The sequence below is a fragment of the Nuphar pumila genome, chromosome 8 (genome assembly GCF_984573655.1).
Source record: "Nuphar pumila chromosome 8, dmNupPumi1.hap1.1, whole genome shotgun sequence".
Lineage (NCBI taxonomy): Eukaryota > Viridiplantae > Streptophyta > Magnoliopsida > Nymphaeales > Nymphaeaceae > Nuphar > Nuphar pumila.
This window is the reverse complement of record NC_143256.1, coordinates 104,904,328-104,919,460: the sequence shown is the minus strand read 5'-3', so window position 1 is coordinate 104,919,460 and position 15,133 is coordinate 104,904,328. Positions and strand designations below refer to the sequence as shown.

Genomic DNA, 15,133 nt, shown 5'->3' with positions numbered 1-15,133 from the left:
GAAAGTTTTTAAAACACGAAAAGACTTTGGATTTGAGTTTGAGGAAGTATATCCAAGTATGTCTACTAAAATCATCTATGAATATAATATAATATGAATAACCACCTTTTGACATAATGGAAACGGGACCCATATATCTGAATGCACTAATTCAAATTTTTTATTAGACACAGAGGTTCTAGATCCAAAAGGCGTCATTTGCATTTTTCCAAGTATACAATCTTCACATACAAAATCTTTATCTTTATAATTTTTTTCAAAAAATGAAAAATGAGATAATTTGGATATACTTGGGTGTCCTAATCTTTTATGTCAAAGATCTAAATTGATGTATTTGACATGATTACAAAAGGAATTTTTAGGTAAACACAAGGAATCCATATAGTAAAGATCTTTTTTTCTATGGTCTTGCCCGATCAGCTTCCTTGCTTGGAGATCCTGCACCCAACAAGCCTTAGATGAAAAGAATATTTTTCATCCATAATCGAAAATTTAAGAAACTGAAAACAAATTTAAATCCAGTTTTGGAATAACCCCTACTTTTGGAACAAAAGATTTTTTTAGAAATATTGTTGAGGTTCTCTATACTTTTAACTTTTAAAGAGGTACCATTGGCGGTTGATACTCATGAAAAATATGAATTAGTGCAATCGAATAATAAAGACTCATTATGAGTCGTGAAAAGAAGTACCCAAATCCAAAATCCAAAAAGACTTATCGGGAGGAGAAGAGAAGGAAATGGTGGCACCGGATGTAGAAGGAGTGACTTTAAGAATTTGTGAGACGACCTCTGCTATTTGAGCAATGGTCAAATCATTGAAGTTGTCCCCTTTCTTTGATTCTTGAGGTTCTTCACTTAAAGCGGTCACTTTCTTAAATTTGGGACAATCAGGTTTTATATGCCCCAGTTCTTTACAATGATGCCAAATAATTTTGCCTTTATATCATCCTTTGTATCCTCCTCCATTATGTCATTTCTCATTGAATTTCCTCTCAAAGTGAGGTGGTTTATATGATTTTACAAAAAATTTGGGTCTTGTCATGGCAAGAACCTCATTATTAGACTTGTGTATTCCAAGACTTGTTTCCTCTTGACAAATTTAAGCAAGAGCCTCACTTATAGAAGGAGTCGAGGTCCTATGAAGCAAAGATGACCTAATTTGCTCAAATTCCGGTCGGAGGCCATAAAGGAAAGAAAAAAGTGTTTTTCTTTCTATTTGATTTCTCTTCATTTCAATAGTGAAATCTTCTCATTTTGGTTCTAAGATGGTTAGTTCATCCCAAATAAGAGATAAAATACCTTAAAAGTTTCTTATATTTTTATCTCCTTGTTTTGCATTACGTACCTTATCTTTAAGATAATATAGCATAACCATATCTTTTTGGATGAAGGTACTCTTTAGAAAAATCCATGCATCAGATGCCTTCTTAAACTTTATGATATTGGTGGCGATTTTGAATTTCATGGTATTCATAAACCATGAGAGAATTTGAGCATTGCTCGCTTCCCAATCCTCCAACTTGTTTTGATATTCTTGCAAAACTTTCTCCTTTTCTTCTTCAAACAAAGATTTGACTTGATCTCCTTCTCTTCTTGTCAATTTGAGTTGCGGTTCATTAGTGATACCACTAACAAAATCCCATAGCTTTTTACCTTTGATGTGATTCTCCATTATCATCGCTCACGTCAAATAATTGTTTTTATTGAGCTTGTAGAAGATGACGAAGGCGGAATCTCTTTCTCCCATAATGATTACAAGAATTTTTTAGTATAGTTGGAAGAGGGTCAAGACTTTAAAAGCACCACCACAAGTAGAATAATCCCGAAATAGCCTTCACTTCTTCAAAAGCCAAGCTCTGATACCATGTAATGAGACAAGGGTGCACGCATGCAATGCCAACAAAGGGCTACACAAGTGCACAATAATAATGTGGTCTCAAATGGACATATCACAATCTCATAAAAGAGATAGAAAACATGAACTTCCCAATAACACAAAGGCACAAAGCCTAGAAATAAAAGAGGAATTTTATATATATCACAAAGTGCCTTAGAAAAGGCATGAGTTACACAAGAGAGTGAGGCTCTATTTACAGAGTCTCACATATGTTGAAGGGAGGCAGTCCAACAGTTGTTGGACTGTCCCCCCAACAATCACTTTACTTTATACAAAAAAGAAAATAAAAAACTAAAAATAAAAAAGACTATTCAGTCCCTAATGGACTGTACTAAATACATTTTATAATAATGACCAAAATACCCCTGATGTACATATATTGTTAAAATATATGTATATCAGTTAGGTATATATACAATATTTTAACACATGATACTAAACAGCTACAGAAAGACTTCACAGAAAAACATAATAATGACTGCTGAACAAAGATTTACAACAGTGAGAAGAAGGTTATCCTCCCAGTCAACATGCCTAAAAAGACAATCCATACCTTTAGGAATAGTAGTCTGGTGACTGGTGGAAAATTCGCTGTTTGCCTTTCCAGACTTGCAGCATATGTACCTTCCAGAAGGATAGCAGAAACTTGAACCCCGAAAAATGTGAAATTTATGTGAAATTTTTCCGTCAGTTTGTCGCTCATGCCCCAATTGGACTCTGGAGCAGCAGATGAACATTTTGCACCAAATGCATAATAGAACAGCTAAGATCAGGATCAGCCCAACTCCTATGCTTCCCAAAATCCATCCTAGTGGAAAATGTTTAGAGTGATGATCTTGGGAGACTGCAAACAGATAAATACAGGAGAGAATTTAATGTCAACTTGAAATAACATGAACAAACCATTACATCATGGCAATGAAGAGATAAATTCACATCCCATGTTTGGAACATATCAAATTCACAAAAACACTAGATGCATACCAATATATAAAAGCTAAAAACTAATTGAAAATATAATGACCAAAACTGACGGTAAAAATGTGTCTCAAAAAGAAGAGAATGAACAAATACATGATAGGAAATTGATGCAGATGCATGCACCTACACCAAATAGACAACTCAGATGCACACTCAACAACACATATACCATATATTCAAGATCAGATTCTACTAAGAAAACTCGAACTTTGTAATAATTTACTGTAGGAGATGACACATTTAGAGTTTTACCAGATCTTAACCCTTGGCATAAAGCATGAAAATAATGATAGATCATTTTTGTCCACGATTTGGGCGTAAAAAAAAAATCCCCGATGAAAAGGAGGATTATGGCAAAAAAAAAATTTGCCCTAATCTCTCCTCTCTCTCTCCCTGAGCCCGAGCTATCTCCCATCGCCGCCCCAGCTCCTCCTCTCGGCTCATCCTCTCGAATCCTCCTCTCCTTTCGCAGGTATGTACCCTCTCTCACTCTCTTGTTGGGTCGGCAGGGGAGGGGCCGAGCACCCCCCCCCCTCTCTCGGTCTCTTGTTGGGTCGGCAGGGGAGGGGTTGAGCCCCCCCTGCTCCCTCGTTTTTCGGCTCAGGAGGGGGTTTTTTTGGGTCGACAGGGGAGGGGCCGAGCCCCTCCCCCATCTAATTTTTTTTTTTGGGTCGACAGGGGAGGGGCCGAGCCCCTCCCCCATCGGGCTCTTTTTTTGGGTCGACAGGAGAGGGGCTCCCCCATCTGTTTTTTTTTTTTGGGTCGACACGGGAGGGGTCGAGCCCCTCCCCCATCTGTTTTTTTTTTTGGGTCGACAGGGGAGGGGCTGAGCCCCTCCCCCATCGAGCTCTTTTTTTGGGTCGACAAGAGAGGGGCTCCCCCATCTGTTTTTTTTTTTGGGGTCGACAGGGGAGGGGCCGAGCCCCTCCCCCCTCTGGCTCTCTTTTTGGGTCGGCAGGGTAGGGGCTGAGACCCCCCCCCCCCCCCCTTGCTCCCTCTGTTTTCAGCAGGGGAGGGGCCGAGCCCCCCTCGCTCTCGCTCTCTTGTTGGGTTGGCAGGGGAGGGGCTGAGCCCCCCCCTTCTCCCTGTGTTTTCGAATTGATTTGAAAATTGTAATGTATTTTTTTTTTGTGTTTTCAGGATAAAAATGATGGATAAAGGGAAATGACTTGCGTCATCCTCAGCCCAACATGTGAGTTCTGCTGCTAGTTTTGCTGATAGTTGCAGTGGGATTGATGATGTGGGGCCACTATGGGTACATGTAGATAAACTTGAAAAAACTGGAGAAGGAGGTGGTGGAAACAAGAGATTTCGATGCAAGCTCTGCGAAAGAGATTTTGTTGGGTCTTACACAAGAGTGAAGGCTCATTTGTTGAAGATACCAGGACATGGCATTTCAGCTTGCAGAAAAGTTGATGAGGCAATGAGAAGACAATACAAGAAAATACAAGAAGAATATGAGAAGAGAAAGGCAATGGTCGATTCTTCTGCAGTCAGTGTGCCATTTGCAAGCCACCAAGAAGATGCTGAAAAAAAAAAGTCAATGTAGGAGGTAGAGGAACGATACAAGCAGCATTCAATACATATGGAAGAGAAGAATTGGATAGAAAAGTTGGGAGGTATTTTTATTCTGGTTCACTCCCATTTAATGCGGCTAGAAATCCTTATTGGAAGGATTTAGTAACATCCTTGGCAAAAATTATAATTTGAGTGGTTATGTGCCTCCAAGTTCAGAAAAAATATGAACCACACTTCTTGCAGAAGAGAGGGCAAATGTGGAGAGGTTGCTAGAAATTAAAAAATATTCATGGGAGAAAAATGGAGTTTCCATTGTGTCTGATGGATGGACAGATATTCAAAGACGTCCATTAATCAATTTCATTGCTTGTTCGCTTAGTGGCCCAATATTCTTGAAAGCAGTTGATGCATCTGGGGAATATAAAAATGCAGAGTATTTGAAGGAATTGTTTATAGAAGTGATAAAAGAAGTGGGTGATCAAAAAGTGGTACAAATCATTACAGACAATGCTCTAGTTTGTAAAAGTTCAATGTTGAGTTTGAAGAGTGAGTACCCTCATATTTTTTGGACTCCCTGTGTAGCACACGGCTTAAATCTAGTCCTAAAGAGCATATGCAACCCCAAAGAAGAAGAAAATTCACAAGCATATGCTTTTATGTTCATGGATTGAAGATTTAGAAAGAAATGTCAAAAGCATTAGGAATTTTATTATTAACCACCATCGTGCTAATGCTATATTTAATAGGCATTCTGATTTGAAATTGTTGAAGGTCGCTGAAACACGTTTTGTGTCCATCATTGTGATGATGAAGATGATTAAAAGAGTGAAGAATGCTTTGATTAACATGGTGACTGATGAAAATTGGACATTCTATCGTGTTGATGATGATATGAAGGCTCAAGAAATTAAGAAATTTATTCTTGATGATGAGTTTTGGGACAGAGTGGTATACTTCCTTCAATTTACGCAACCTATTTGGGAAATGTTAAGAGAAGTTGATAAGGATGAGCCCATGCTTCAAAGAGTTTATGAAATGTGGGATAATATAATTGAAAAAATACAAGTTATAGTTTTCATGCATGAAGAAAAAATCCTGCATTGGATGATTCAGATTTTTTTAATCATATTCATTCAATTTTAGTCAGAAGATGGGATAAGAGCAACACTTTTTTGCATTGCATGGCACATTCTCTTAATCCAAAATATTATGCAAATAAGTGGCGGGCTGGTGGTATTGGTCGTGTCCCTCCAAATTTAGACCCAGAGCTATCAAGACATTTAAATATGTGTATGACAAGACTTTTTCCAGAAACATATCTTCTACATCAAGTCACACAAGAGTTTGGAAAATTTTCATCTTCGAGATTATATGCACCGGCATTATTCGCGAGAGAAGAAGATAATATAGATCCTATCACATGGTGGTCAACATTTGGATCAGAAACACCTCTTCTACAACGTCTTGCATTAAGATTGCTATCGCAGTCTGCTAGTTCATCTTGTTGTGAAAGAAATTGGAGCACATATTCTCAAATCCATAACATGAAGAGAAACAAACTCACCAGCAAGCGTGCAGAGAATTTAGTATATGTTCATTCAAATCTTCGATTACTTTCGCGATGCAATGATGAATACAGGTACTAATTTACTCTCTTAGTTATTTGATTATTTCTTAGTTTTCATTTAAATATACTTGTATTGTATTTATCATTTTCAAATTGGGTTTATAATGCAGACAAGGAACATCCAAATTTTGGGATGTAAACCCAGAAAAGTGTGACTTCGAGGGAGAACATGAATTCAACGTAACAAACATGGATTTAGCTGAGCCCAGTATTCCTTCTAATGATGCATTTGATGATGAAGAAGAAAATTATTAGCATCCATTACTTCATCATGATATACTTTGGTATGTAATTTAGTTCTTTTATACAATACTTATTTGATTGATATTTAGGTCGATTTATGTAATTGCTTCACTTATTTGATTGATAATTTGATATTTAGGTTGATATACTGCATACATGATGAATCATATTATGAGTTTATGACAATGTTTATTGTTAAATGTTAAACTGTTAAAACTTCAAAATTATATATATATATATATATATATATATATATATAATTTTTTTTACATTTTTGCCCCTGCCGCACCCCCGCACCCGGGTTTTTTGGAAGTGTCGCATCCCCGCACCCTCACCCGCACCCATGTGACATAGCTACAGGCTATATCTGCATTTCGGCAAAGCAGTACAGCAGATTTGATTGTTGATGAACAGGCAGTCACCTTCTAAAATGGGTACGAAAAAAGAGTATCTAAACTGGAGGATCATTCTCCAATAGGTTATGCCTAAGCAAACCAGAAGCTTACAATGGAGATGCCAAAATTTATGCTTTAAGCAAATAAATTTAGCCAACACCATGCACTCAACCTCATGGACCAATGCACACATCCCTGATCAAATACGCAAATCCTTGCTGCATTGATGAACTAGATGTGTCCTCATTGTTGGTCCAGATGTCCTAGAAGGCCAGCAAAATAAATCCTAGTTTAGAATGAATATAGCTTGAAGTCTATTCATGCTGAGGACTCAGTTGAGTAGACCAATACAAACAGTTGTTTCATGATCCAATTTGAAGTTTACTTCACTTTTCTTCTCTTTATAACAGAAAAAATCCAAATGGATGCTCGAACATGACAACCATAGGTTACTAACATCTGCGTTTCACACTAGAGAAGTAGCAAGTCTTGTCAATATTAGTCTCATATTTGTTGTTGCAAGCTAAATTCCAAGTACATATGAGTACTCAACCATTCCTGTTTGTGCATGAAGGACCATAAGGGCTTAGTAGCAGATCAGAGTGCAGAAACCACATTAACGTAGATGCTACAATATGCAAAGGCAATCAAGCCATAAGCTCACCCTCGAAATGCCACAAATCACAACTCAGGCCAATTGTCTAAAGCAAAGGATCAACTTCATGGAATGATCCACACACAAACACTTGCTTCTTCCAACCAAAATCCCAAGAGACATCGCCAGTTTCACTTGTGCCAAGAACACCACTTACAAATTTTTGTCTCTTATGCAACCAACTAAACAATGAAATAATACTGCATAAAAATGCCTAAGAAAGCATGAAAAAGACAAGACCAATGTAAGTATCGTACCATATCGTACGATACGTATTGTAACTTTGGGAGAAAACAATATGATACACACTCGTATCGTATCGTGATACGAGTGTGTATTGTATCCTTATCGGGTGTATCGTGCGATACACCTCTGTATCTTATTGTATCGTACGATACAAGTTATATCGTATGATACACCTTTGGCATACTTTAAAAAGACCGAAAGTGTTATGTTTTCATTTTGGGTCCCTCATTTGTGTAGAGGCCATTAGAGGGGAACTAATGTAGGAGCGGAACAGAATACCCGAGTCCATATGGATCTATTTTAGATTTTAGAATTTTTGGATCTTTATATTTGGATATTGGATTTATCAGATATCCAAAAGTAAGATTAGCTATGTCACAGGGACTCGCTAAACTGGGTGCCGCACCCGCATCGAGGTGATGCAACGCGGGTGCGGTTAATATAGCCCTGGGTGTGGTCAACCCGCACCCAGGATTATATTTGTTCAAAATGAACTCGATCAACTTTGCCTGAGTTCATTTTGGACCATTAAAAAATCGTGACCTTTTTTTATGTCGGCGAAATAGGGAAGAAGAAGAAAAAGGAGGAAGAAGAAGAAAAAAAAGAAAGGAAGAGAAGAAAGAAGAAGAAAGAGGAAGAGGAGAGGAAAGAAGATGAAAGAGGAAAAGAAGGAGAAGAGAGAGAGAGTATACCGATGAGCAACTACCTCCTCCTCTGCGTCTTCTTCTTCTCGTTCATCAACCTGCCTGATAGAAAGAGAAAGGGGATGCCCTTTCGGTCAAAACCCACCTGAGAGAGAGAGAGGGGGAGGGAGGGTTTCGTGCCCCCACCCGACCGAGTGAGAGATAGAGAAAAAGGGGTTTAAATCCACCTGAGAGAGGGAGGGGGAGAGGGATCATGCCTCCCACCTTTTTATTAAAAAAGGTAGGTATGCTGATATACACCCAAAATGAGAGAGAGAAGGGGTTTCGTACCCCATCTTTTTATTAAAAAAGGTGGGACTGGATCAAGTGTGGATCTTAATCTAGATCCATACTTGATCTAGACCCAAACTCTCTCTCTCTCTCTCTCTCTCTCTCTCTCTCTCTCTCTCTCTATATATATATATATATATATATATATATATATATATACCCTCCCGCACCCAAATTTTTTTAAAGTGCCGTATTGCCGCACCCGCACCTGCATCCACACCTGGGTGACATAGAAGATTAGAGTTTTATTTTTGTATAAATACTTGTTATGTAGGGAGGGAGTTGAGAGTTGAATGATTATTTATTCTTATTTTCGTTGAATTTATGTAATTTCTTTTGGTATTTCCTACTTTTCTTGATTTTCATGCATAGAAGTGTAACGTAGTGTTTCTTTACAAATCGAGGGTTCGATTTGCATCAAAGTGGTATCATCTGCCAGACGACGTTAGGAGGTGGGATCCCTACCCACTATCGGCATGTCCCCTTATGCCACCGGAGAGGGACGCTCTACCCCCTATCATGGCAGGTGGGGAGATCTCTCCTCTCCAACCCTAACAGGTGGAGGGGGGGGGGGTACCCTACCGAACGACAAACGGCTGATCGTCCTCCGCCAGATGGCGTTAGAAGGTGGAATCCCTACTTGTCATCAGCAGGTCCCCTCACACTGTTGGCGAGGGGCACTCCGCCACCTACCCAAGAGGGTGGGGAGCTCCACCCGTGGTTTCCCAACACGGGTGGAGTCCCACCTAATGGGTGTTGGGGGAGAACCGGTTCAACCCCCAAACTGGGTTTCATGCCGGTTTTTAGGCCCCAAAACCAATTTTAGGTGTTCTAGGTCTGATTCTGACCTAAAACCCACAGGTTTCGGCCCATGGGTCGTCGGTTCCTGCTCTAGTGGACACTTTTCACTACTCCAGTCAAACGGGTTGGATCCGTACTCCATTTCCTTGTCCTATCACTACTCAAACCCAAACCCCTTATTTGTGTCCCATTCATGTGGAACCAACCCAGACTTGGCCTAATCGGGCTCAGACAAAGCTCCAGCTTGGTTTTGGACCGGGTCAAAACCATACCCAACTAATTTATGGACCTAAACCGGATAAAGGCCAAACCTATTATCCCTCAAACCCGATCCAGGCTCTGTCCTACCCTAATCTAGGTCCGTCATGTACCCAATCCAGGCATGATCCAGCCAAATTTTAACCAAACTCATTATCCAAACCACCTTAACCATACCAACACCCATCTTTATACCTCTCTAAACCACTGCCCCACTCAAAATAAGTTTTGAACCAAGTTTATTTATCAAGGTTTAATGTTCATGCAAGAATACATAGAAGAGTTTCATAGAAAGGTACACCAAACCCAAAACTGTGAGACCCTTGACCAGCAAATCGTTAAGTTTATTATTGGACTTCGTGGTTATCTTTTTTCAAAACTGTATAAAATCTTCTTCACAATCTTAGAACAAGCTTTTCAAGATGCCTTGGATCTCGAAGCAGAATTGAAACCTGATCCAAATCCCCTCTCAGAGTTTGTCCCAAGCCTAAATCCAATTAAAGATGATTTGGATCCAAAATCACATGATGAATCCAAATCCATTTTATTAGATATTTCTAAATCCATCTTAGACCCTCATAGCCCCATATCCAAAAATCCTCTCATGAAATTAAACCCGAGTTCATTTAACCTAGTCCCAAAAGAACCAATACATTCATCACCTCCTATCCAGATCCAAACTTCATTTGAACCCACCTCACCTAAATCAAGTCGGCCCCAGAACCTGAGTCTGTTTAGGGTGCAACATCAGCAACATAGCAGCATGTGGAATATAGGAAGATGGATCCAGAGATCTAGATTGTTTGTTCGTGAACTACTTCAAATTGGATCAAACCAATTTTAGATCCATTTGATACATATCTTCAAAAAGTGGCAGTTGAGGACTATGGATGGTTCAGGAAGAATGTTCCAGGTTTTCATATACATATTAGAGCAAATCCTTCTTGGTCTACATAGTTTGTGGTGTGGTATAAGGATCTGGTTTCATATTGTGAGCTCATAACCCACAAGGTGGAACGGGATTGGAAAAAGCGCATGCGGTTGGATTCATTTTATATTTTAGAGTTTTTTTATCTTTGTATTCGGATATTGGATCTATCCAAGATCCAAAAGTAAGAATAGGGTTTTATTTTTGTATAAATACTTGTTATACAGGGAGGGAGTTCAAAGTTGGATGACTATTTATTCTTATTTTTGTTGAAATTATGCAATATATTTCGGTATTTTTTGCTTTTCTCAATTTTCATGCATAGGAGTAGCATAACATAGCATTTCTTTGCAAATCAAGGGTTCAATATGTATCAGGAACCCACACACCCTAGGAGTCATGAGAGCGATGTGGGGGCCGATCCGTGCACAAGAGAAAGGGCTTTTGCGATTTTCTCAAGAGTGCATTTCAACCGCTGGTGGTAGTAATGTCACCACGGAAACAAAAAAAAGAGGAGGAAAAGAACGAAGAGGAAGAGGGAGTTCTTTGAGAAGAGGTAGAGCTAGAGGTTCTATTAGGAGTTTTTTCCCTCCTAGGACTACCCATGGGGTGCAACTCGATATTTGTACTGCTATAACTTCTCAACTTTTGGTCCAACAAGTGAATGTTGTTGTTGTTGCGGTTGTCGACATTCATATTGCTAGGACTTAAGTTTGTTATGTGTGTGTAAACTTGTTGTTGAATATTTGTATGGCTATATTTTTATTTGATTGTTAATTGGTTATGTTTTACTTTAAATCTTTAGATGTCGTCTTCACGTTTATATCATAAAGATAATCTTACATGGCAATACTGCAGAAACATTGATGATGTCCCACGACTAGGGTCATCAATGAGATGTGTGTTTTGTGGTACTATTATTAGAGGTGGACTGCATAGATTTAAGCAACATATTGTAGGTCTTCGCCAAAAAATACGTTCATATGATTCTCTATTTATTCCTACCACTTTTCGTGTTGATGTTATTGCTAAACTAGAAGTAATTGAAAGAAGAAGAATGTTGCAGAAGTGCAAAGGACTTCCAACCATCGTTCCAGATTCTTAAAATGATGATGATGACCCACTTGTCAAAAAAGGTGCCAATATGAAGATATGGTAGCGTGATAGTTGGATGCAACAATGAAGACTTTTTGTCCTAGTTTTTGGCTTATAAGCCCTAGATAGTTTAGTTTTAGGATATTTATAGTTTAGAGATGAAGATTGGCATATGAAGACGTTGGTTAAATGTGATGTTTTTAGTTATCATGAACTCTTAGTAGTTTAGCTATGACTTATGACATTTTAGTATGACTTGGATGTAAATTTAATATTATTAAGGCTTTAATTGTGTTTAAATCATGTAGTTGCCTTTTATTTACATTGTCAGTTTTCAGTTGCATGGTTTGTTTTTTCAATTGTTTATTTCTTCTTCTTATAAGTCTATTGTTGTTAATTTTTTTGTATACATGATTTTATTTTGTGCAATTCATCATTGTTTGTGTTATGATTTTCTAGAATTTTTTCTATTTTTTCTGATTTTTCTTGATTATTTTGAATTTTTTGAGTTTTTTTTATTAAAAATTTATGATTTTTTACGATACAATATGCATCTTATTTTGGGCCCGACCAATACGGGTAATGATACATTACTTACAACCTTGGGCAAGACATTGAACTGAAACATACACATGCCCGTGAGCATGCAAGCATGCACATAAACAAAAAGAAAATAAAGCTAAATATAGTTTCCAGGTATTATCTTTATTTCGTGTATTCAAAAGGGGGGCTACCATTGACAGACAAAATGTTTTTTAGAACACCAGAAGCACATGACATATTGAAAATTTTACTAGTTAATTCTTGAAGACTTTGAATAAATAGCATAAGATTGAACAGTCACTCCCACTAGGACAAACTTGCATTAGAAAATTTGGCCACCGTAGCTTCGAAACAGACATTTATATGGGAGACAATGTAACCAACTATGAAACATGGATACGTGGTATAGTCTCACCTGAAGGGGCGAAAACCACTGGTGGAGGTGCGGGCGAAATCACTAGAGGTGGAGAATAAGGTACACCGGGAACTGCAACACAAACATGGCAAGAAGTTCAACGTAAGCCTCATACTTTTATCTCTACATCAAATATGTAGGATTCCAACTCTTAGTCATTGTAGGCATCAGTGTAGCTATCTTTGCAAGAAATATCTAACTATAACTTAGTGAATCAAAGCAAATCAATTTTCAAAGATAAATACAGTGGGCTCACATAAAAAAGGCAATACAATGCATCAACCATCAGCTTAGCCAACAAATTCCACTGTCCTTTTAAGTAGAGAATCTGAAAGTGATAATAAGCTGTATCTGCTCATGTCCAGTGCACAATTGGAGGAGAAACATTTAATGCTTACTGATAACCACTTCTAATTTTATTACAGTCTACAGCAACACCAAGTTTATATCAATCAATTAGAGCTTTCCACAATGTACCTACAGATTATTAAGCTGAGCCAGGTACTGTGTGCACTTCAAACCATTATTCAAATGAACAATGCTGAATACGAATGTTGAAAATTAAAGAACAAAACCAGAAAGCACAACAAGGATGCTTGTCAGATTCCCCGAGAAACACACAGAGGAGGGGAATGGATCACAGTGTCTGTGTTAATGGCCAGCCTCAACAAGTTCACTGTAGGATACAAGAAACTCTTCTGTTGTGCTATTAAGAATTTTCTCTACAAAGATAGCATAATTAACTAGTCAACCATTTATTCAGATAGCATAATTAACTATTCAACTATCTATTCAGACAGCATAATCAACTAGTCAACTATCTAGTCAGCTACTACAAATAAATAGCAAGCATATATCATGAAAAAATTATACTAACAATTTAGAACATCCCCAGCATAACAACCAGAAAAAATCAATATGGGCAGCTTAAAATACTAACATGAGCAATTTAGGACATCACCAACATAACAATAAGAGAGGGGAAAAAAACAATCTAGGTGTGAAAATGCTTATGTTAACAGTCGAGGTCGTCAAATCAAAGAACAATAGAAGCATTCAGCCCAAGTATTGAAATGTGCAAACCGACAATCTGAAACACCACCATCAAAATAACCGAAAACATTCAAGTGATGAAGATCAACATTCAAATAGCGAAGAACCAACCTGAATTTAGTGGTATATAGTAAACCTCGCCAACCGAAATGGCATTTGGATCGCCAATACCATTCAGATCCTCAATATCTGCCATGCTCACGCCGAACCTACTCGCCAACGACGCCACTGTGTCGCCCTCCTGCGCCACATAAGTCATCAGATAGTTCCACAGGCTGCTGGAACACCCGCACAGGAGATGCAGCGACAACACTGCGCCAATGTGCGCCCTCCTTGTCGAATTGGGCACGATGGCGAGCCCCACATAAGCGCGAGCTACCATGTTGTCAACCTGCCCATCACTCTCCCTCACTGTAAAAGTGGTGTTGCTCAGGTAACGCTTCACCGGTGGGAAGCAGGAGCAGTTCTTCCGGATGAAGAGATACCGATGGCCGTCGGACTCTGGACTTGGCTCCATCGTCACATCCGGAGGCAAAACGTCGAACATGCTCTGAATCTCAGCGAGGCTCTGGTTGGCCCCGGCCTTGTAGGCCATGAAGGAGGTGCAGACCCGGGAAGTATCGGAGCAATTGAGGGGAAGGGATGAAGAGAGAACTGATGGGGAGCTCAAGAAGAGGAGGAGGAAAGCAAGAAAGCAAGAGGGTGTGAAGCAAAAGGGAGATTTTGGGGATTCCATTGAAAAATGGTGAAGGAAAGAAAGGGAAAGGGAGGATCTTCACATATGAAAAATGAGGAGGGATGGAATGAACCGAAATGACAAAAGCCTAAAAGGGAAAATTTTGAGAATTAATGGCACCACAAATACGGAAATCGAATAAAATCATGATTTTCAGGTAGAAAAATCAGAAATTTATGAGAAACAGACGCAGAAAAGAAGGAAAACGCGAGATAATGAATGCAGGAATGAATTTTTTTTATATCAGAATTTCTGGGAATACAGAGGATATGAGCTAAAAGAAAGGAGGAAAGTGTGGAAGCAACTAAGAAGAAAAGAAACCTTGTCAAAGAAACAGAGCAGACACTTAAGAGTGAAGCGAAGAGGAGGAGACACTGCAGTGATGGAAGAGAGAGAGAGTTAATGGGCTTGGTGTATGTTGTCTGACCAACAGTAAAAATAACACATGATGTGCCCCCAAAATGACAAGACCACCCCTCCTCAGTCACCTCACCTCACTCTCTTACCCCACCCTCCATTAACATTCATTACCATGACCACCACCGCAGGGTCGTCGTCGTGGCCAGCGGGGTGGCAGTGAGGGTGCTTTTAAATGAAGGCACCCGATCAAACCCTACTGTCGCGCGGGTGTGTTTCGTAGCTTTCACAAGTGAGTTAAGGTAGGGTGATCGTGGAGTCTGACTCGTAGGAATGGCAGTGGACAGGGGGAAACGGGGCCCCACCCTGCCTCATCTCATTTGGACCGGGGATGGAAGACATGAAACAGG

General features: G+C 39.1%; 1 protein-coding gene across 1 annotated transcript in view; it reads right to left on the bottom strand.

Annotated features, from left to right (window-relative positions):
• Positions 1–14,779, bottom strand: part of LYK3 (protein kinase family protein / peptidoglycan-binding LysM domain-containing protein) — a 53,030-nt gene extending 38,251 nt beyond the window's left edge. The window contains exons 1-3 of the mRNA XM_090016319.1: positions 13,742–14,779; positions 12,578–12,649; positions 2,452–2,742 (exon numbers count right to left, since the gene is read on the bottom strand). Of these exons, the coding sequence (XP_089872445.1) occupies positions 2,452–2,742; positions 12,578–12,649; positions 13,742–14,366 (988 nt within the window). The 5' untranslated portion in view covers positions 14,367–14,779. The remainder of the gene's footprint in view (positions 1–2,451; positions 2,743–12,577; positions 12,650–13,741) is intronic.
• Positions 14,780–15,133: the final 354 nt, after the last annotated feature.